Here is a 21,665-nt window from a genome sequence, read left to right as displayed (position 1 = left end):
TTGTCTCTTCTGCTCTGACCCTCTCGCCGTGTGTTGTGTCGCCCATACTGTGCCCATGCGCTCACCCACCAATCACCTCCACAGCTCCTTCAAGGCTGATTAACAACCTGTGTTGGTCGGCTACATCTGGTATACACATCCCTGTTTGGAGCCGCTGCTCTCTCTTGGCTAGGATTGCATAGACAAGTGCTATTTGTGCCAAGCTCTGAGCAGTGCACAGTGCAGTGTAGATTCATGTTGACACCCTTGCTGTCATTTCCTCTCTCTCTCTGCTCTCTCTGCGCTGTCCTCCCCTCACCAGACTTACATAAGACCCGCGCCGGGTTTACACAGTGTCCTAACTAGACACGACAAGTTTCCAGTGACGAGTCATTTCTCTGTTCGCACAGAAAGTGAAAAAGCAGTAAAATCACATAGTTCATGTTTAACAACTGCTTGTGCTCACCACAGATTAAGATAACAAATCAAAAATGGCCCGCACGTGCTCTTGGTCATTTTGTGAATGATTTGTCAGTGCACATTATTCAAAACAAACACAACCGCTTGCCTTTGTAATTTTCCATCCATATCTAAATCTCTTAAACACCTTTCCTGTTTGGCTGACATCATCAGTCCCTCTTGTTTTTAGCCCCACCCCTCAAACTACTTTGTGCATAGAGACACTTTTAAATATCCAGTCAATTAGCTTATATATTAACTAACAATAACAGAATTGTTCACTCACCTTTAGGAGGATGTCTCTTAATATTTGGAGAAATCTTTAATTACATCACTTATAAAAGGATCCTCTTGCAGTGAATGGGTGCCGTCAGAATGAGAGTCCAAACAGCTGATAAATAATCCACAAGAAATCCACACCACTCCAGTCCAGTAATTTTACAAGAAACTAATCCATCAAGACATTTTCAACGTCAAATCATTGCTTCCAGCTGAAGTTCTTTGTACATAAAATAGTTTCCTCCGTTGGAATCAGGAGAGAAAAATGCACAGATAAAGTAACATTTTGTTTTTGTTTTACATAGTTAACTAATGTCATCAAATGAGACCTTCACAAGTCTGTGTGCCTGTATAATCTTGGCAAACATGGAGGCACAGGGAGGATGTTTCACTTGAGCTCTGATGATCACACAGACAAAACACATGGAGAAGAAATACAAGAAGAAGAAGGAGGAGGAATGCCCGAAGAACTGGCGTCGTGTAGAATTAAGAGGCTGCTTTTATATCCTGGTAATAATTAGAAATTAGATGGCAGTACTACTCTTGTACACTTTACATTGGTTTGGTACTATTTTCACAAGTAAGGTGTACATTTTCAAAAGTCTTAGTACAAAACTTTAAACTGATCACACTTATAACACAACTAGTCATTCTTTCAAAACCCTGATCTCATGATTTCTTTGTAGTTGTACATATTTTCTTCTACATAATCATTGTTTCAGAACACAAGATCATCGTGATATGTATTGAGAACATTTGGTTTAATCACCAAAACACAACAGTACGAGCTTCTTTCAAGTTAGTATTTTTAACAATCAGTTCATTCAAGCAAACAATGCAAAAAGTACATTTCCTAACTTGATTATTTCACATAAATCCATAATAATGTCATCAAAAGATGTGATGAATGTATTACAATGCCATGAGGTTTTGTGCTAGAACAGAGTTTACTGTCACTGCAGTAAATGTCCTCACTGTGTCAGATGACTCCATCTATATTCTAGATTCATTAGAATTTTCAGATGAAGCGTGAGTTTCAGTAATGTACAGTCTTTACCATGGTAATGCTTCTATATACAGTATCACGTGGCATAATGTAAAATGTTATCTCCCTTCTTCTGATACAGCTCTGATCAGTTCCTCTCTCTTGTGTCCTGCTGTATGTTCATAAAGAGCAAAACACATGGTTTAACAAATGAGGACGTCCGTGATTTGGTGATTTTGCTTATTTCTGGGTACCAGTTTGTTCCCAAAATATGATTACAGTAAGTAGGCACAAACACACACACACACACATACACAAACACACACACACAGGTTTTCCTATCATTGGTGACATCCCATAGGAGTAATGAGTTTTATACTGTATCCCCCCTACACTAACACTGCTCCTAAACATACACAAATTCTCATTGGACCCAAAAAAGGACAATGATTCCAGATATTGCCTTCTTTGTTGGGAAATTTTGTCTCCATAAAATAGGGTTCACCTGAACCACACACCCTTGCAAAATAGTTGTCATCATCTTAGATAAATCACTTTTAGTGTAAAAAATAATTCATTGCATTTGGTTTTCCATAAAAAGCGATCATGCTCTGTAGAAACTATATATATCTATTAAATGTGTATCTGTAGATACACCAAATTATTTACTGATTAAAAATTAAGATGAGTTAGATTAAATAATAGACAAAGAATGAGAAGTCATGCAAATAAAAGATTTGATCATAAAAACTTTATGAAAGACAGTTACTGTGAATGAAACATTTATATAGATGAAACACTTATTTTGTGTAGTAAAATGTTTTTATTTTTATGATTGTACTAACATGACTGAAATTATGCGAAAATGTTTGAAAAAAGTGCACTTTTGATGATTTGTTGTGAGATTAGTACTAAGAAGTTTGGAATATGTACCATTTGCTTATGAAAATAGTACCAAACCAATTTTAACAAAAACTATAATAACTTTATAACTACAAATTGTTGTACAAAGGTACCTATGATCTCAAGTCCTTTAATCATTCTGTTGATAAATGTTGAGGTTAATACTTTTTATCACTTGTTGCTTTGTTCCTGGTTGAGACTGTGTAATCAGCATCTCATGAAGATCAAGTCTTGAATATAAAAAATAAATAAACAAACACAGCTATGTAGAGCAAGATTTCGGAGCAGTTTGTCTGGTTAATACAAGGACTGTGAACTGTCACTTCATTCTTTCACACATGAAGAGCAAATGGTATAAATAGAGAACCACAAGTCAGGAAACCCAAAAATATATATATTTCAGTACACCGATGAAATCATAACAGTTTCAAGAGCAGCAGGAACAGTCTTTGATTATCATAACTGACAGCGAAAACATTCGTCCCAGAGAAAGGGAAGACTAATACTTTTGAATGTGAGATTTGATCGTCATGATAGTCCGTCTACCGCAGGACCTTCAGCTCCACGTACTCACACAGACACAGACAGGAAGTGGAATGATTCTTCCCTGCACGTGTAGACCGCTGGGGAGGAGCAGGAAGCTTGTTTGATACCAGCAGTCTGACATAAAGTGCACTGTAGGTCATCAGGAGCTGCCGAGCAATCGCCTGAAGAAAACAGATGCACATTTATTTTGACCATTTTATTTGACCATCTTATGAGAATAATTAAGTTGCATTTAAAGGTACAGGATGTAGCACCTGCCACTAGAGGGCGCACTATCAAAACAATAACAATTGCGTGGTTTGATGACGCTAAGTAGGAGCATGGGATGATGGGATTTGTTGTCTTCTACCCAACCGCTGATGGCCATCAATCAGACGGAAAGATAAATCATGGATTTAACTCGAGTTCAACGATTTGCGCGAGTAGATTACATACAAAGTCAATGCAAAGACGCGATCAGACTATAGATCAGACGCCTCCTCGCGCGGGTCTAGAGACATGATGCCCCGCATTTGGTGTGCATGCCCCATAATACTAATCTTGTTGATCGTTATAATAGCATACATTTTCTGTAAATACGAATCAAAACAATTCACCTGTCGAGAAAAACACAAGCGAGATCAGCATCTCTTTCTAGTTGAAGTTTGTCGCGAAGCTACTTTCGCATTTGTCCATGACACTGTTGTCATGTGGTTTCTACGTCAGTAAAGGCGGTAACAAAGGGTCACCAACATCATTGACAGGCGACTACACTGCCCCGTGTCACTTTAGAATGGGCATTTTCTCATGATTTACAAGTAGTTGAAAACATTAAAGATATTGTTAGTAATCAGCTGGACAAAATATATAACACTAGCCTAGTGGTTTTTGGATATTTTACTGCAAATATCTTACAAATTGTACCTTTAAATTATAAAAATATATTTTAATCAACTTCAGTAGTCGAGTTATTTGAGTTATTGCTTAAATGAATGAGATGAGTCTTGTTGCCTAGTTTCCTATGATGCACAAACTAACCAATCAGAATGGTTATGCAAATGATGGAACGTTCATTTTCATATAATGACAGTTTTTGGTTTGGTGACGGGAAATATAATCATGCAGCCTTTACAATCAATGATTTCCAAATATATTAAAACAAATATGGCAAAGTACTATAATCTTCTATTGTTGCCATGTGTTGTATTTGATCAATTTTAATTTGAATCAGTTTTCATGTAACATTCTCATTCAAACCACCATTAGTAAGAATCTACAGTCTATGGTAAGACTATAGGGACATTTATTTGTGTATTATTTCCATGAATAATTCTTTTTCACCTTATTAGTGAGAGTGGTGTCAGGCATCAGGCTGAAGTTTTTGGTCAGTTTAGAGTCTTCTCGTTGACTAGTCGATGCGCTTGGCTCTCGTCCCTCCAGCAGCGGCCGCTCTTCTTCTGGGAGCTCCTCGTCCTGTTCTCCAGCCTCGGGGGCCAGGGTCGTGACCTCCGTCACTAGGACTAGGTGGGACATTCTTTTCTTGAGTCTGTTCTGCAGGGTGAAATGGCAACTTCGTGACATTTTTCTTTCTCTTGTAGTGTATTATTTTAGTATCACCAACATACCATTTTAGTTTTAGTCAGATTTTTAGCTACAGTTTAAGTCATTTTGTTCTGGTTTTCTGTTTTTGTTTTAAATGTGTAGTTAGTTAAGTTTAGTACATCAAGTAAAAAATTTATTTTTTCATTATTTCAGTTAACATAACATTTTATTTGTAACTATAATAACCCTGTTCTTTCATCATTTTTGTCTTCCTATCCTATCTGAGTGAGACTAAACGACAGTAAACTGTTGAAGTTCAACAGTTGGAGTTAAACAGCGCTCTACAGTTGTTTGATGTACCACTGTTTTTGTAGCACAAAACATTTGTGCATTGATTATTTTCTGTGGAGCCCTGAAGCATCAACATAAGAACAAATCAATGAACAAAAGCAAGCTAACCTGTACTTGATCCCTGACAAAACCCATGTTGTCCAGCGCTTCAGTCAGAGATATCAGACATGGGGACATGTCCCAGTACATGCAGAAGAGCTGCGGACAGAAGAGCTGTTAAACCAGTCTATTCATGGCTCTACAAACATTATCAGTTACATTAGATCAAGATATAAGAGTGCAAATCAGGAAGCCATTCAACTATCTGATTATACACTACAGCTTAGAGTCTCTTTTACTCTCTAGAGTACCACTAGACCATTACCCATCTCAACCGACCGTTAAACTAGCTTAAAAATTCTGAAATCTCATTTATGATGGAATATGCATGCAAATCAATCAGGAGAAAATAGACACATTCATTTTAAGGTCAGTATGTCCCATTTATTTTTCTCTATTTCACTCCCAAACAAAACCAAGAAGTTTTCAAGCAATGATTCCAAAAAAGTAAAGATGCTGGTAGGTGTGTATTATGCTTTACAAAATTAAAGAAATAGTTCTGTCTTCATTTACACACCCCAATGTCGTCCCAAAACCGTTTGACTTTATTTATTCTTTGGAACACAAAAGGCTATATTTTGAAGAATGTTTTTTAATTTTGGTACACAATGACTTGCATTGTGTGAACAGAAATAACATTCTGCAAAAGAAAAAAAGGTCAAACAGTTTTGGAAACACCATGAGGATGAGTAAGAAATGATGACAGTCTTCATATTTGAGGGAACTGTCCCTTTAAATTTTTCATGCTGCCACAAAGGATGATGGGAAATGCAGTTTTGTGAGTAAGGCGCCATATATACTGGTTAATTAGTAATATTTTCTGGCGAGCTTGATCATATAAAATATGTACAAAGTACATTGCATATTCATCAGCAGCGTTGATCAATACCTGTTACCTTCTGCCATAAAACATAATTGACTCCTCACCCAATTCAAAAAGGCCATTCAGTGAATGATAATCAAGAGTCGAGATACAGTATATAGTAAACACACGTTATGTGAATTACCTGCATGTTTGCTCTGCATTTCTGGACCCAGTCAGCCACTCCCAACAGCAGCTTGTGTCTGGCCATGTGCTCATTAACCCCCACCAACCGCACGTCTGTGTTCATGTTGATCTGAAACAGATACACCTCTTCATCTCAGCTACAATCAAGTCTGCATTTAAGGGAATACGGGTTTGCTTCTACGAGACAGAGCGAGTGATGTGATCACGTGACAGCCCACCTCTTTGTTGCTGTAGTGGAAGATGAGGTTGATGGCGATGGTGAGGATCACGGACACCAGACTGACACACACACAGAGCACCCAGAAGCCCTCCGTGCTGCCATCGAGGTACATGTGAATGGTCGAGTACACAGCGCACCACAGCACCAAATACAAGACCTGCAACAGAAACGCAACACGCTGGGTCTCCTTGCTGTCACCTGATCCTCCATTTTTCAGTTTTCACTTTTTCAGTAGTTACCCTTATTTTTATTGATGATTCTCATTTGATTCCTATTATTACAATATAGTAATTTTTACTGTGTTACAGCCTTTAAACGTTAACCTTTACTGTGAGAATCCATTCACACCAAGGGCAGTAACTATAACACTTTATAACTATGTCCGTAACTATAAAGTTGTAGTAATCATTCTACTTCAATGAGAATAGTGAAGTCTACACCACAACTTTAATGATATAATGGCACAGAGGAACTGTATTATTGAAGCATTCAAACCAGCAGTGCACCATTAAAACAAACAGAAAGATATCACCCAGTGGTGTGATCACTAATATAGTCAGCGTTATAGTTATCTTCATGGTTGTCATTCTTGGTGTGAAGACCATTAACACATTTCTTATTTAAATTAGCCTAAGTGAAAGGCATAAAAGCGGTAGCACTTTATTTTACAGTCCTGTTCCTCATGTACATACTATATACTTATTGTAGTAATTACAATACCTATGTTATAACTAGGTACTAACCCTAAACCTACCCCTAAATCTAACCTACCCCATGTAGTTACCTTGTATTACCAGAACTTTCTTAGATAAATACACCGTAAGTACACTATAAGTACATGTTAGTACACGTACTGTAAAATAAAGTGCAACCATAAAAGCAATACTATACAATACTCAAATACACTCCAAAAATGAGTAATGTCCAAAACAAGGTCAGAATGTATGGTATTAATATAAGGAAATTTCTGTATTGATTTTTACAAGTATTTAACCTGTATTTTGAATCTTGCATTGTATTGCTTTGTGTTTCACAGTTAATGAAATGTCCGTAAAATGAATGAATAATGATAGAAATTTTTGCAGTTTGTCTTCATTTAAATTGAAATTATTTACATTTTAATGATCTATACTATTTACAATTTATTTAACTTATATTTGGTTTCATTGGTCAAGGTGGAGACTTGTCTAAACTCCTTTTGATTTTGGATTGAAATATAACCTGGGCCCATTCATAACAGGTGCTATGAGTTTGGCTCAGTGCTGGAATGTGTGTGACCTGCAATGTTTGCAACAGGCTGCTTCTTACGGGTGCCATGATGACATTAAAAATGTTTGAGTTGAAAAGCAGGTATCTTCTGACGGACGGGTGGTCCAGCGCTAAACCAAGTGGACTCTCAAAGTCTTCTGCTGGAATCTGAAATAGATTGAACATCAAAATACAGCATGGAAATAAGATTTTGGTTCATTTTAGAAATCTGTGTTGAAATGATACTGGAACTGTACTAGCCAGGAAGCCTTTGGTTTCCAGAAGAGTCCTGCAGTGTGAGAAGTCAAAGGTGGGAGTGAACCAAGTGGATGTGGACACAGACGCCACACACTCACCTGACAGAAAGATAAACAGTTTAAAACTGAACTCCCATCTTTAATAGTCATCAGGGAGAATTTAAGATGGTTTAAGCCTATTAAGAATTAAAAACGAAAGTAATGCATTTGGGAGAAGTGGATCTGCTGCATCACATATTTTCAATTCCTGTGGCCTTAAAGAAGATCTGCAGTATGACATGTTATGAAAGAGTCATTACAAGCATTTCATTCAGTACCATTTTGTCCTTCAGGGTGGGGAAAAATCACACTACAGTCACACTGATACTCAGTGTTTGATGATTTCGGTTAGCTGGTTTGTTATTAATGCTGAAAGAGAGACAGAAACGTGGTGATTCGTACCATTCGTCCATGTGGACTCTGTGCCTGGTTCTCCTGCCGTGACTGACTGTCCTGTGGGGGATTCAACATCAGCTCTTTCCTCTCTGTTACACTGCCGCTCCCTCTCCTCCATGGTGACAGAACCTGCTGGAAAACACAAGCACCCAGATATCACCAGACACTACAGCTGCCGTGCAGTTACCTATCAAAACACATATGAACCAACTATTCAAAATGAGAGCTCAAGGCAAAAACCACTGGTGAAAAGGGCAGATGTGTAAACAAACAGATATCACCATATTAATCATTAAGACAACTGTTTTTTATTACAAGTTTATGGAATGTTCTGTTTAAATATGCAAATTAGGTATTATCTAATTGAAAGTGCACTCATTTGAATACATTTCAAGAATAGAAATCTCAAGTCAAAACTCTTGTTTCGTTTTCTTGACATACCTTTTTTTTCTTTTTCTTTTTTTACAGTGGGGTTTTACCTAGGGGATTTTGGATTTCTTAATTTTTTTATTTTGGGATTTACTCCATAAATCAGAAAATACTGTCAACAACACACATGCATTGGACAAAGCAGCCCAAATTTTTTTAAAAAGACTAATTATGAAATCATGGAAATGTTTTTTTCCTATAGTGTCTTGCCATAAGGACAAATATAGTGGCAAAGTAGCCTGTATTCTTTTTCAATTAAAAAAACGAAACTAAACAGCAAAAAACAGGCAAACAAAAATGTATGCCTTAAAGCATAGGAAATAACACATGCTATACAAGGAATACAATACATTTTGTTGCCACAAATGAAGACTATCTTTCCACGACTTATTAATTAGTTCCCTCATTTTAGTTAGATTATCACCACGGTTGATTAATTTGTTACTTTGTTTTAGGTATACCACGGCTGCATTGGTTTCCTCATTTCAAGGGGTCATATGATGCGATTTCAAGATTTCCTTTCTCTTTGGAGTGTTACAAGCTGATTGTGCATAGATAAGATCTGTCAAGTTTGAAAGACTAAAGCCTCAAATCCAAAGAGATGCCCCCTAAAACACCTCATTTAAACACGCCCCCACATCTCTACATCACTATGTGGGAAGATTTGCGTAATGCCGCCCAAATGTTCACTCAAAGTAACAAGGCGTGATATAAGGCGCATTTCTGATGAGTGCTTGCGGTGTTCGGCCAATCACAATGCACTGGGTCAGTTGTCCAATCAGAGCAGACTGCGCTTGTCATAAGGAACTTTGTAGGATACTCTGTGTTTGAGAAAGGTGGGCCATAGAGGACCTACAATAATGTACAGTATTTGAAAAATAATCTGTTTTTTGAACATTAAAGCATGTCAACATATTCTGTTACACCAAATACATAAAATAATGATCTTTAAAAAGCATCATATGACCCCTTTTAAAGTGAAACTGTGGCTTCAGTTTCCCTAAAACGAGTAAATAAATGTCATTGGAACAAATTCTTTAAGTCACAATGACAACAGATCTTTTCTTCCATACTGTAACATAACAGATTATTTAAAATGTAAACATGAAGGGCGGGACTTATTCTGTGCATCGGTTGTTCATTGGATGATGAGAAGTGGGTGTCACTCAGAAGTGGAGGCAGATGAAGGTGACCTTGCAAATATGGGATTAAATGGACTAAAAGATTGGAGAAGTCCTACGTCACCTGAGGAAGTCTGCTATCATCCGAAGATCCAGTTATAATATACACTTTAACATAGAATTCAGTAACTAAGGGTGAATTTTGTCAAGACGTAATGTAACATGACAGAGAATGTTCATAATATAATTCCATAATTCTAAAGAACATGTCTTTCAAATGAGATGGCTCACTCAGAAAGGAAACTCAGACAAAGGGCTCACACTTCAAAAAAGCCAAAAAGCTATATATATAAAATATATTTATAACAAAGAGCATGATGGCAAACCTTAGGTCAGGGCCCAGCTTGTCTCAGTCAATGCTTTTGGCAAAGTGCACTGTCTGTTTAAGAACAGGAAACACAAACCTTGCAATCAACTTCTCTTTTTAGAGTTTCGCATACAAGAAAGCGAGGAAGATGTTAGGTTTCTCACTAATAAAGAAAGACAGCATTTTTTCCCTTCAGAAATATGTATATTATTAAGTGGCTTCAAGCAGTGTTTTTACAGAATATGCATCAATATGCTTTGACATTTGCATATAATATAATAGAGAAAATGCTTCAGAGAGCTGTTAATGTTTCATCATTGTGAACGAGGTTTTAAAGCAATCTCAACAAACCTGTAAGCACAGCAGATGACACGATATCTGACTCCACTGCAAGCCTGCAAGCTGAAGAAAATGATAGACACATAGATATTATACAGCATGCGTCTATATATTGCTTACCCTGCAAATGATCCCTCCATCTCATTCTCACTCACCTTTGCTAGTTCTTGAATACAGTAAACATGTTTAACTGCTGAAGAACGGAGTGTGTATGTGGCAGCAAACCCGTCTCTTCATTTCTCTCATTGTGTCTGCCTCAGTTTCTTCTCAGTCATGCCTGCTGTTGTCACAACCTTTGCTTTTGTTTCTCGTCTTGTTAGGCTCCTCCCACTGTTTTAACTGTCATTTATTTATCTCTTCATATTAGCTTTGCCTTTCTCCTTTTTTCCCATCAGGCTCCTCTCATGGTCTCATAAGCTCTCTCTCTTTCTCTTTCACTCCCTGTGAGTGTGTCTTCCTCCTTTTTGTGAATGCAAAACTGATTTTAAACCCTCCCCCTCGTGCTCTTCCTCTATCTCCTTAGTTTTGTGTCGTTTCTTTTTCTCTTAGCTTGTGACTCGGCTCAGTCTGAACACATGACTGCTGGAATGTACACAATTTCACAGAGCCATGGCGAAAAGTGTGTGTCTGTGCTTGAACGTGTGTGAGCCCAGGAAAGAGAAAGAGACAGGAGATAATAATGTTATGGTCTTTCTACTTTTATTTGCTGTTGCCAAAACTGCTGCTGGGAGTTAGTAGAAAATAAACAGAACAGGTTTTGAGTCAAAAGTCCAGCTGCACTGTCCTCTAGGAGTGGCTTAGTGTGTTGGTTTTATACCTATATAAATACATATGGGATCATTTTTTGGTGGATTCTGTCCTGCCAACTAAAATGTCAATTTCATTATAAACAATGATGATTGTTATTATTAATAATATAATATACAGCATTCTGGAGATAAATTAGTAAAAAATATATTTTAATTCACTTAAAGCACATTTCAATTCAATTTCATCTTCAGCATTAATAAAGTAAGCATTCAAATTTGAAGATATCTTTCAGCACTCAATGCATCAGGACTGGTTGAACTGAGCAATGTGTTCATTCAACTTTCTCAAGGTCCTCTGATGCCTTACACATATAATCTGTATTTAGTAAAATAACGTCTGTTTCATCATGCTGTTTATCAGGATCTACTTTTCAACCAACATCTTGTGACCATTTATTCAGTAACACAAATCATAATCTTACAGCTTCTCAAAGGTTTATGTGTGTAATAAATGCACATTTTGTGAAATGGAAAGCTATCTTCCCTCAAAATTCATCTAGTAAATAGTGAACAGAATCAGTCTCTGCTGCTATAATCCAGCACACTTAGAAGATAGTACATAAATCATTGGTTTAGAGCTATATATGAACACATACAGTACTGATTAATCAACTTTAATCATGTAATAGACTCTGATAGAGACAGCTCTTCACACTAGACTATAAACACCTGGGCCCATAGACATGTGTTTATGCCTCACTGACTCCACCTGCTGGGAAATAAAAGTGAGCACAAGTGTACACGAGAACACTTGGTCCATAGCATGCAGTTAACGAGCTGAGACCGTTCTGCAAATAAGATTCTTAAGATACGCTGTTAATGGAGAAATAATTTGGTTGAGGTCGGTCTGATAGCACTGGACTTCATGTGTACTGCCAAATGCCTCAGAAACGCATTTTTTTTTAGTAAATCAAGTTAATGTGAACGTTGTCACGTACAAAATTATTACATATAATCTTGTATAATGCATTATAGCCTATTAAAACTATAATATAAGGCTGTATAATTATACAAAAAAACAAAATATTTGTAGTTAATTCATAAAATGTAACCAAAAATAAAAACCAACAGAGTCTACAAAGATCATGCCATTATATTTGAAACAATAAACGTTTTTAAATAATTTAATAAAATAAAATAGCATTTCCGACTTCCGCTCTATTGTTTTTTTTTCTTTTGTAAATTGCTCTGGCATGTGACTAACGTCACGTGGGGGCAGTCACATGACTTTATGGACAAGGATGTGAGTCGTGTGTTGTTGCCATGTAGACACGTCCGGATTCACGCGTCTTATTAAAGGAAATAAACACCTTAATCAGGAAATTGACGTTTCTTATTTGCTTATTGCAGTCATATCTGCGCTGCTGTCGCTTACTTGTGTTATTTCAATGGATTTTATTCGTCAGTTTGGAGTTGTGCTTGTGATCGCGGTGCTCTCCGGCGCGCGTGCGGACAAGCCTCAGGTAAATACATGACTTCTGTCACATGATATTGTCCTGGTCTGTCATCAAACTGCAATTTATTGATATTAAATACATGCTGGTAATGTGTTTGACTATAACATGTACATGCAAAATAAAGTGCATAACTGAACTTAAGTTTTATGATGCAAGTATTTTGTGTATTTTCACCAAAATAACACAGTGCCCTGACTGACATGTGCTAGTTAATAGATCTCATTAAAAATCACAAATTCCCTTGCAGTTTTGTGTTTTTATACCCCAGTAAAAAAAACAGTGTACATTCTCCAATGCTCCTTACAGAAGCACTGCGAAAGAACCAGTAAAGTAGTCTGTTTTAGAGGGTTTATTTTATTAATTTATTATTCATGCATCTATATTTTAATTTCTTTATTAATATTTTCAGCATATTGCTGTTGAATGTTTTTGTGTCCTAGAATAATTTGCACTTATGTCGCATAGTTTTGTCATGTGATTGTCATATGGAAGAAAAATCTCTCATAACTCAAATCGTTGTTCCTTTGTCTTACTGTGGTAATTCCCCACAGATCGACCCGCTGATATACGAGGAGCAGCTGCTGTGGATCGGCGGTGGAGCCGGTGAGGTCAACACTTACAGGATCCCTCTGCTGACCTTCACGACGCGTGGAAGTTTGCTGGCTTTCTCTGAGGCCAGGAAAATGTCCTCCGGTGACATCGGTGCGAAGTTCATCGCAATGAGAAAGTCCACTGACAAAGGTGGGCCATCCACCTCCGCTTCAGTCATAGATGGCTGTTTTAGATGAAACTGAATTGCGATCTCTTTCGTGTATCCCTCAGGAGCCACCTGGTCTCCCATCACCTTCATAGTGGACGATGGTGATCTAGTAGATGGGCTGAATCTAGGTTCGGTCGTTGTGGATGAAGAGACTGGCGCTGTGATACTCATCTACTCGTTGTGTTTCCACCGTTATCACTGCAAGCCCTCCAGCACCATGATGGTGCAGAGTCTGGATGACGGGTTCACCTGGAGCGCCCCGCGAAACCTCTCGGTTGAGCTGGGGGTGAAGAGCTTTGCTCCAGGGCCTGGTTTTGGGATACAGGTGTGTTTGGCATTGTCTCCATTCTGTTCCTCCTTCAGGGGAAAACTAAAGCATGGTTTATCTGTTGTTTATGATGCTGTTATGACTTCTTGAATGGTATAAAGCTACATTTTATTGTCTTTGTGGTTAAGTGTTGGATTATAAAAGAGAACAAAAAAGCTGACATGGTACTCTTCCACCCTTTTTCAAGTGCTTTTAGTCCATCATGTGCCCGTGTTCACAGAAACGGTATGCTCCCAATGTGGGCCGTCTGGTGGTGTGTGGCCACGGATCCATTGCTGGCGATGGGGTTTTCTGCATCCTGAGTGATGATCATGGTGCATCCTGGAGATATGGAGCTGCTCTGAAGAGCATCCCTTACAATCAGCCTAAACAAGACCTGGACTTCAACCCGGACGAGTGTCAGGTAATATTTAACAACTCAATACATACTGAAGTGTTACTATAGTAGACAACATTTTTGTACTTCAATTCTACCCTAGAAACTATTTTCGAGCTTTGTTTTTTTTTATTACAGTGTAAGCTTGATATTAAACAATTTCCTCTTTGACTTGACACACTCTCTCACATCGTAAACAGCCAGTGGAACTGGAGGACGGAAGTATAGTCATCCATGTGCGCAACCAGAACAACTACCACTGCCGCTGTCGAATAATAGTGCGGAGTCTGGACGGAGGCGAGACTCTTCCTGTGGAGGAGCTGGTGTTTGACAAAGCCCTGATCGACCCCGCCGTCGCAGCCGGAGCCTTGCAGAAACAAGGAGTGATGTACTTCACCAACCCCTCCAGCACTCAGCACAGTGAGGAAGAGCAGTTCACAGAGCAGTACTCACAATTAAAGCTTCATCGATGATTAATTGTTATTTGCTTGCACAGGGATCAACCTAACTCTTCGCTGGTCCTTCTCTGATGGGAAGTCATGGGAAAAGCAGGCCGCCCAGATCTGGGCGGGGCCAAGCGGTTATTCCTCTATGACATCACTCAAGGGAGATTCTCCTGAGGACAGCAACTACATTTATGTCATTTATGAAAAGGGCCATAAAGATTACTGGGAGACCATCTCTTTTGTCAAAATCCATCTATACGGAGGGAAATAATGTACAGCTAGAGGAGCCAAGAAAAAGGGATATTTAGGAATTTTTTAATTAATGTGAGAAAGCCAAGGTATCATCCTGATGTAAAGTATTTTTACATTTCTTCAGATTAAATCTGGTCTGGTTTTATATGAATTTCACTCCAGAAAGAATCAAGACTTCCTGCTTCAGTGTGAGATTGATCTATACAGCAATATAATACAAAAACAACCATGATTGTAACCACTTTTTTTTTACCTGTCAGAGCACAAAACTTTTTGTATGTCTTGAAGTTATCATAATAACTTTGTGCAGCTGGTGAGCTGCATGCTGGTCGCGCATGTGTTTTTGGGACAATTTGATGGTTTTTAAAACACTCAGGCACTGATTGTCTTGCTGATCAATGTATTTCTTATATTATTTTTGTGTTGTTTTCAATAATGTAAATGAAGTGAATCTTCATGAAGCTTGAGATGGTTGTTTCCTGCTGTATAACAGCGATTGATTTGTAAGTCTTGAATTAATGTTTTGAAGACAGAAGTGTGATTTCATTTGAATTATCTTGAGGTGTTTCTCCAATCCCTGGTGTTGCTTAAATAAATGAAGGCCTCTAAATGACTAACACAACCTGAAAGACACAAGGGTTTGAGACACATAGACACTCTAAGCAAATCAGTGTTTGTCCTCCAAATAATACAACTGTGAAGTCAGGAAAGCCCATTGTATATTAAACTGTGTCATTTATTTACGCAGTCTGGCCTTTTTGTGGCAATAGATGTTGTACATTTAGATGTCAGACAATTATTTTGGTAACATCTTACTGTAAGTGAATTTTAAATAGTACATGCAAGTTTGTGTTAGGAGTCAACCAAAAGGCTTTCACTTAATTACATTTCATATTAACATTTTTGACCTTTGACACTTTTTTGCTAGATTCAACCCATCAACACAGGGACACATTCTGTTGTTCAATAAATGTTTCTATTTTGATACAGCACCTCCTTGTTTCTTTTAGTTCTAACCGTCTCAAAGACAAATAAGAATACAGGTTTATACTGACATAATATTTTAGTTGGGCGGCATTTGTACTTATTAATCAGAGAAGACCATTAGAAGGTTTTTAACACAAATGCACTATATTTCATAACGCGTTACATCACTCTGTCCACCTGTCCTCACACAATAACTCACAGAGACTAAAACATCTCACACTTAAGAAAAAATACACAGGCAAATAACTGTTCAAAAGTTAATATAAAAAAAAAAAAACTGGTGTTTCTGCTCACCAAGGCTGTAGTTATTTGATTAAACATATTGTAAATATTGTAAAATATTATTAAGATGTATGACAAATGTTTTCTTTCTGAATATGATTTATCATTGTAATTTATTCCTGTGATGCAACGCTGAATTACTCCAGTCTTCAGTGTCACATGATCCTTCAGAAATATTAATTCAAATATCAATATCATTATCAATGTTGAAACCTGTTGTGCTGCCTAAAATATGTATGGAAATCAAAATGCACTGTTCTTGCATAGGGTCTATCTGGTCCTTTACTGATTCACGCATTTTTTTTAAGTAACATTACAAAACTGTACTTTCACTTTTGGTAAATAAATAAATAATACGAAAGTAAGAATTACATTTTTTTAAAGGGAAGAGGAAGGAAGTGGTTATTTAAAAAAAAAAAAAAAGGAACCTTTTATAACTCTTTTATAAGGTTCCTACTGTCAGATATTTATGAAAACATTTGTAAAATTGTCAACTCTAATCCTGAAGGAAAAGATTTGTTTGTTTGGTGATTGTCACTTATCACAGCCATGATATATCCGTCACACAAATATAAAGAAACACATTTTAGATACATTTACTCATTTAAACAGGTGATTTTAGTGCCTTTTTCTCAATATTTACCATATTTGACTATTTATCTAATGATGTGAATGTAGGTTCGTCAAATGAAGTCTGAAGGTGCAGCTGATAGATTCGCATGTCTATGATGTGCCTAGCGCTTATCATTACTGTCAGCTAAACCGGTCTGTTAAACCAGTTCTCTCGTCTCTCGAGCGCTTGTGTAGACTTTAAACAGCCTTCAGGAAACATACAGTAGTTAGTTCGCACATGACATGACAAAACTTGCCGCCATGAATCACGCTCTTTTGCGGATTTTGCTTCTTATGGTGTCGTGTGTGTTTGCGCGAAATGAAACGGTAGGCTAAATACGATTTTGTTTAATCACATCTAACCTTACACTCTTAAAAATAAAGGCGCTTCACGATGCCATAGAAGAACGTTTATGTCGAAATGGTTCCTTGAAGAACCTTTAACATATTTAGAACCTTTCTGTTTGACAAAAGGTTCTCTGTGGCGAAATCATTTTCTTTAGATTATAAAATGGTAAGAAATAGATGTCTCTGTAAAGAACCTTTGACTGAATGGTTCTTTGTGGAACCAAAAACGATTCTTCTATCTACGGCATCGCTTAAGAAAAATTTAAAGCTCCTTTATTTTTAAGAGTGTATGACGATTCGAAATATCAAATTACGATGAATGAATCCACAATACAGCACATTAATTTTGCAAGGTAGTCGCTCTTTGCTTGACAAGGTTAGGTGGCTGTTTGTCACAAGACAAGAGGAAGTTTATATAGGAGTAACTTAACTATACATGTTTGGGTCAAAAGTCCACTTACACAAGTGTGCTTTCTCTAGCAGTTATATTGTGTTGCTAATGTTTTGTTCATAACACTGCTCATAATGTATGTGAATCTAATATTCATCGATCTAAATATTTTCCTGAGCAAAAATGGAGGGAATGTCCAAAACGTATCTGTAGTGAAGACTCATTGGTATGTGCCTACACAGAACTTGATTTCAAGAGTAAACGCAACTAGCCTTGTTCATCTCAGCTTGTTTATTTATTTAGCTATTTATTACATAGTTGTGACCTGTATCATTTTATTCTTTTACTTTTTCACATGCAGCTCAATCCAGCTATCATCGATGAGCAGCTGCTCTGGGTCAGTGGTGAAATTGGAGAAGTTAACACCTACAGGATTCCCCTGCTCACCTTCACTACAAAGGGAAGTCTGCTGGCTTTTGCAGAGGCCCGGAAACTGTCTTTCAAAGACATTGGAGCCAAGTTCATCGCTTTAAGACGCTCCACAGACAGAGGTGTGTCAGATTGAGTCGTCTTAGCTCTCCTGGTGAACGACGGTATTCTGTTTCCATTCCCATTTTCTTCTCCAACCATCTCTTTCCTCTGACACATTCTCAGGAGCCACCTGGTCTCCCACCTCCTTCATAGTGGACGATGGTGATCTAGTAGATGGGCTGAATCTAGGTTCGGTCGTTGTGGATGAAGAGACCGGCGCTGTGATAGTCATCTACTCGTTGTGTTTCCACCGTTATCACTGCAAGCCTTCAAACACAATGATGGTGCAGAGTCTGGACGACGGGTTCACCTGGAGCGCCCCACGAAACCTTAACCCTCAACTGGGGCTCATGAGTTTTCTTCCTGGACCTGGCTTTGGCATACAGGTATTTCACTTAGATGTCGAATTTCATATCTGAGTGCCTCGTTTACACCTCACTCACAACTCCCATAGACTCAGTGGCTACAATAAGTGGCCAGTTGTCCGGCAGAATGTGGTTTTAAAAATGCTTTCATTTTTCATTGTTCGGAGAAATTTCATGGATGAAATTCAGTCATTTCAATAAGAAATTGCATGCTTTGCAATTTAACATGAGTGCAAATAATTTCTCTATGCAGATTTTGCATTAGGTTCAAGATGGTCATTGAAATTCACTACGATGATGACCAACTGCTTGATTTGAAGTGTGAGATGCGTTTTGTGCACCTCTACACTATTGACAATAGACATTGTACATTTTTTGCCACAGATGTTATACCATAACTTTCCTAATGTGACTTTCATGCCTTTAGACACATCTGCATGTGCAGTATAATGGTACAAAAAGTACCACAGTACCAAATATTTTTAACGATTTGGTGCTAATGCATTCAATGCACACAAATAATGTATTAATGTTGAAACTATTTTTATTCAATTAAAATTAAAGTGTAATAATGTAAGTGTAATATATAAACAAATTGTTTAAAATAATTAATTTAAATATGTGTGTTTTTGCTTAGTAAAACATTAGTTCAGTTAATACCAGCAACTGTTCCTAGTGTGCTGTATTTTTTAAAACTTACGAATTTTGTGTTGAAAATTAAATTGAGTGCATTGCTCACATGATTTAATAGTTGTGTCACAGGTTGTTTGCAGTGAGGCGAGGATCTGGTAGCCCTCAGTGTAGCTGTTAAATGAAACAAAACACTTGTGATCACAAGGGAACTGAGAATAGCAAACACTTTAACTTGACCAGACAAATACTGAACTGAAAAACGGGGCTAAACATACAGGGCATACAAAAACTAAAGGTGAAAAAAAATTAGTAACCAAACATAAGCACATCCTTGACAAAAAAAAAAGAAACAAAGCAAACAGGACAAAACACAGTGCAAAATAAAATGACTATCAAAATAAGAGTTCTTGATCAACACAGAAACATAGATAAAACATAAGCTGATTTCATAGATATATAGAGGCTGTCTCAGATAACATGAATCCTCCTGACAAGTGCTGGAATATTCATAAAGACACAGTGGAAAACCCACATTTTGTGATGATCATTTGTTTATTAATACATAATATTAGTTTTATATGCAGCTAATACATTTTAGTGATTTCTGTTGTCTATCTACTGCATAAGTATAATATTTTAGTGTAATTGCCTACCAAATCTTCTCAGCCTCAGATCACGCCCACGAACCGAAGACTGAATGTGTGATGCAGTGGCACAGAAAACTGGAAATCAAATGGAAATCGTCGTCGGATTGGTTGAATTATACAGGATTTCCGAGAGACGTGTGTGTTGCGATTTTTAGCGTTCCACATGAAACGTGATTGGTTGCTTTACCTGTCAGTCATATGGCCATCTTGGGCAGGTCTTGGCTGTTTAAAGTGCACATGGTTCCCAGACTTTCTGGCTACGCGAGACTAACCAAACCTAGTCTGAGTGGCATTAAAATGCATCCTATTATAGTTTATTTAGTTTTTTCTTGCAACTTAGCATCGAGTCTATCTAAAACAAAACAGATACCACAGACTGTGCAAAATACTAACTTCTTCATGATCTCAGAATGTGTATTTATCTAATGGTGCTTACAGAAACGTCATCCGCCTGCAGTTGGGCGTTTGGTGGTGTGTGGCCACGGCAGCTTGGCTGGAGACGGAGTGTTCTGCATCCTGAGTGATGATCACGGAAACACATGGAGATACGGAGCTGAGCTGAAGAGCATTCCCTACAACCAGCGCAAACACGACCTCGACTTTGAACCAGATGAGTGTCAGGTAGGCCAACTTTCACTTTTCTGTTTTAGAAATGATTGCATTGGCGTTAGTGTGTCAGAAATATGGATCAGAAGAGTTTATAAAATCTTCAGACTTCTGTCTTACGTTTCCTCAAAGCCAGTGGAGCTGGACGACGGCAGCATCGTGATTAATGTGCGCAACCAAAATCACTACCACTGCCGCTGTCGCATTGTTGTACGCAGTCTGGATGGAGGAGAGTCTCTGCCGGTGGAGGAGCTGGTGTTTGATCACACATTGGAGGATTCGGCGGTCGCAGCTGGGGCTTTAGAGAAGGAAGGAGTGCTTTACTTCACCAACCCAGCCAACGCTAACAGCAGTGAGCATGATGAGCACTTTATGGAGCTCTCTCTTTTAACACACCTCATTAGGGAGACCTCCAAAATGTGCAGTGCTGTAGTATTGTGAAACAAAACTTCTTTCTTCTTCAGGTTTTCTGTGAACTCTTGATATATATACCCATTTACACAAACCTTGATTCTAAATCATGTCTCTCCGTTGTTTTGATTCTGATGTCTTTGGTTTTGTCTGTGCATTGAGAGAGCAGCATGTGTAATAGCTCATTCATGCTTGTACATGTGGCTATAAGCTACTTTAACTGTGGTGTTGTTTTCCTCAGGAGTGAACCTCACCCTTCGCTGGTCTCTGAATCGCGGTAAATCATGGGTGAAAGATACTCTGAAGATCTGGGCTGGGCCAAGTGGATACTCATGTATAACGTCACTTAAAGGCAATGAAACCGTGGATCATAAATACATCTATGTCATCTATGAGAAAGGCCAAAAAGACTATTTTGAGTCCATCTCCCTTGTGAAAATTGACCTGTACAGCGACCAGTGAAGAAAGTCACTGATGGGCTGACTCGTTTTAGAAAGAAATAACAGCTTGATCAAGTTGCTTACTTTTGAAAATCAGTATTTAGGTGAAGATGGGTTTTATTATTTGGTCAAATTAATTGTCTGCCCCTCCAAAATAAATAAATAAATAGCACTTTCTTCAATAATAAAAATACAAAATAAAATAAAAACATATTTATACATTTATTTTGGCATTTTGTTGTTTTTTTTTTTTACTTCAAAATGACTCTCTATAAAACTCCAGATGGCTACGATAACCCAAACAACCACAGGAATCTGCAGCAAAAGAGAGTAGTTTTTATTTACATAATTAAATGAGCACAGTTCATTCACTGTCATCTGCTGGACACTACCGGTGACTTTTACAGAGTGCTATGGTTTGTCCAAAAAGTTCCTAG

General features: G+C 37.7%; 3 protein-coding genes across 7 annotated transcripts; 2 read left to right on the top strand and 1 right to left on the bottom strand.

Annotated features, from left to right (window-relative positions):
• Positions 1-1,268: 1,268 nt before the first annotated feature.
• On the bottom strand, positions 1,269-10,844 carry LOC113119514 (transmembrane protein 268-like). Of its 4 annotated transcripts, none has more exons than XM_026289047.1 (11): positions 10,703-10,844; positions 10,560-10,610; positions 10,228-10,280; positions 8,298-8,423; positions 7,861-7,955; positions 7,660-7,767; positions 6,350-6,508; positions 6,130-6,240; positions 5,132-5,221; positions 4,472-4,681; positions 1,269-3,312 (listed from the first exon to the last, which is right to left on the bottom strand). In XM_026289047.1, the coding sequence occupies exons 4-11, from the start codon at positions 8,407-8,409 to the stop codon at positions 3,148-3,150; spliced, it is 1,050 nt and encodes a 349-aa protein (XP_026144832.1). In that variant the 5' UTR covers positions 8,410-8,423; positions 10,228-10,280; positions 10,560-10,610; positions 10,703-10,844; the 3' UTR covers positions 1,269-3,147. The 4 variants fall into 4 exon arrangements, with proteins under 4 accessions (XP_026144832.1, XP_026144833.1, XP_026144834.1 ...); XM_026289048.1 differs by having other exon boundaries at positions 8,298-8,420; XM_026289049.1 differs by lacking the exon at positions 10,228-10,280.
• On the top strand, positions 10,733-15,967 carry LOC113119512 (sialidase-1-like). 2 transcript variants are annotated; one of them, XM_026289046.1, is made up of 6 exons: positions 10,733-10,886; positions 13,352-13,554; positions 13,636-13,898; positions 14,122-14,304; positions 14,478-14,697; positions 14,774-15,967. In XM_026289046.1, the coding sequence occupies exons 1-6, from the start codon at positions 10,759-10,761 to the stop codon at positions 14,992-14,994; spliced, it is 1,218 nt and encodes a 405-aa protein (XP_026144831.1). In that variant the 5' UTR covers positions 10,733-10,758; the 3' UTR covers positions 14,995-15,967. The 2 variants fall into 2 exon arrangements, with proteins under 2 accessions (XP_026144831.1, XP_026144830.1); XM_026289045.1 differs by lacking the exon at positions 10,733-10,886 and adding an exon at positions 12,573-12,819 and having other exon boundaries at positions 13,365-13,554.
• A 1,010-nt stretch (positions 15,968-16,977) lies between these two features.
• LOC113119511 (sialidase-1-like) lies at positions 16,978-21,576 on the top strand. The gene is made up of 6 exons (XM_026289044.1): positions 16,978-17,183; positions 17,957-18,146; positions 18,250-18,512; positions 20,210-20,392; positions 20,510-20,729; positions 21,030-21,576. Exons 1-6 carry the CDS (start codon positions 17,100-17,102, stop codon positions 21,248-21,250), a joined length of 1,161 nt encoding a protein of 386 aa, XP_026144829.1. The 5' UTR covers positions 16,978-17,099; the 3' UTR covers positions 21,251-21,576.
• The last annotated feature ends 89 nt before the right edge of the window (positions 21,577-21,665 follow it).

This window comes from Carassius auratus, chromosome 19 (assembly GCF_003368295.1).
Source record: "Carassius auratus strain Wakin chromosome 19, ASM336829v1, whole genome shotgun sequence".
Classification (NCBI taxonomy): Eukaryota; Metazoa; Chordata; class Actinopteri; order Cypriniformes; family Cyprinidae; genus Carassius; species Carassius auratus.
This window is presented reverse-complemented; position numbering and strand designations above follow the sequence as displayed.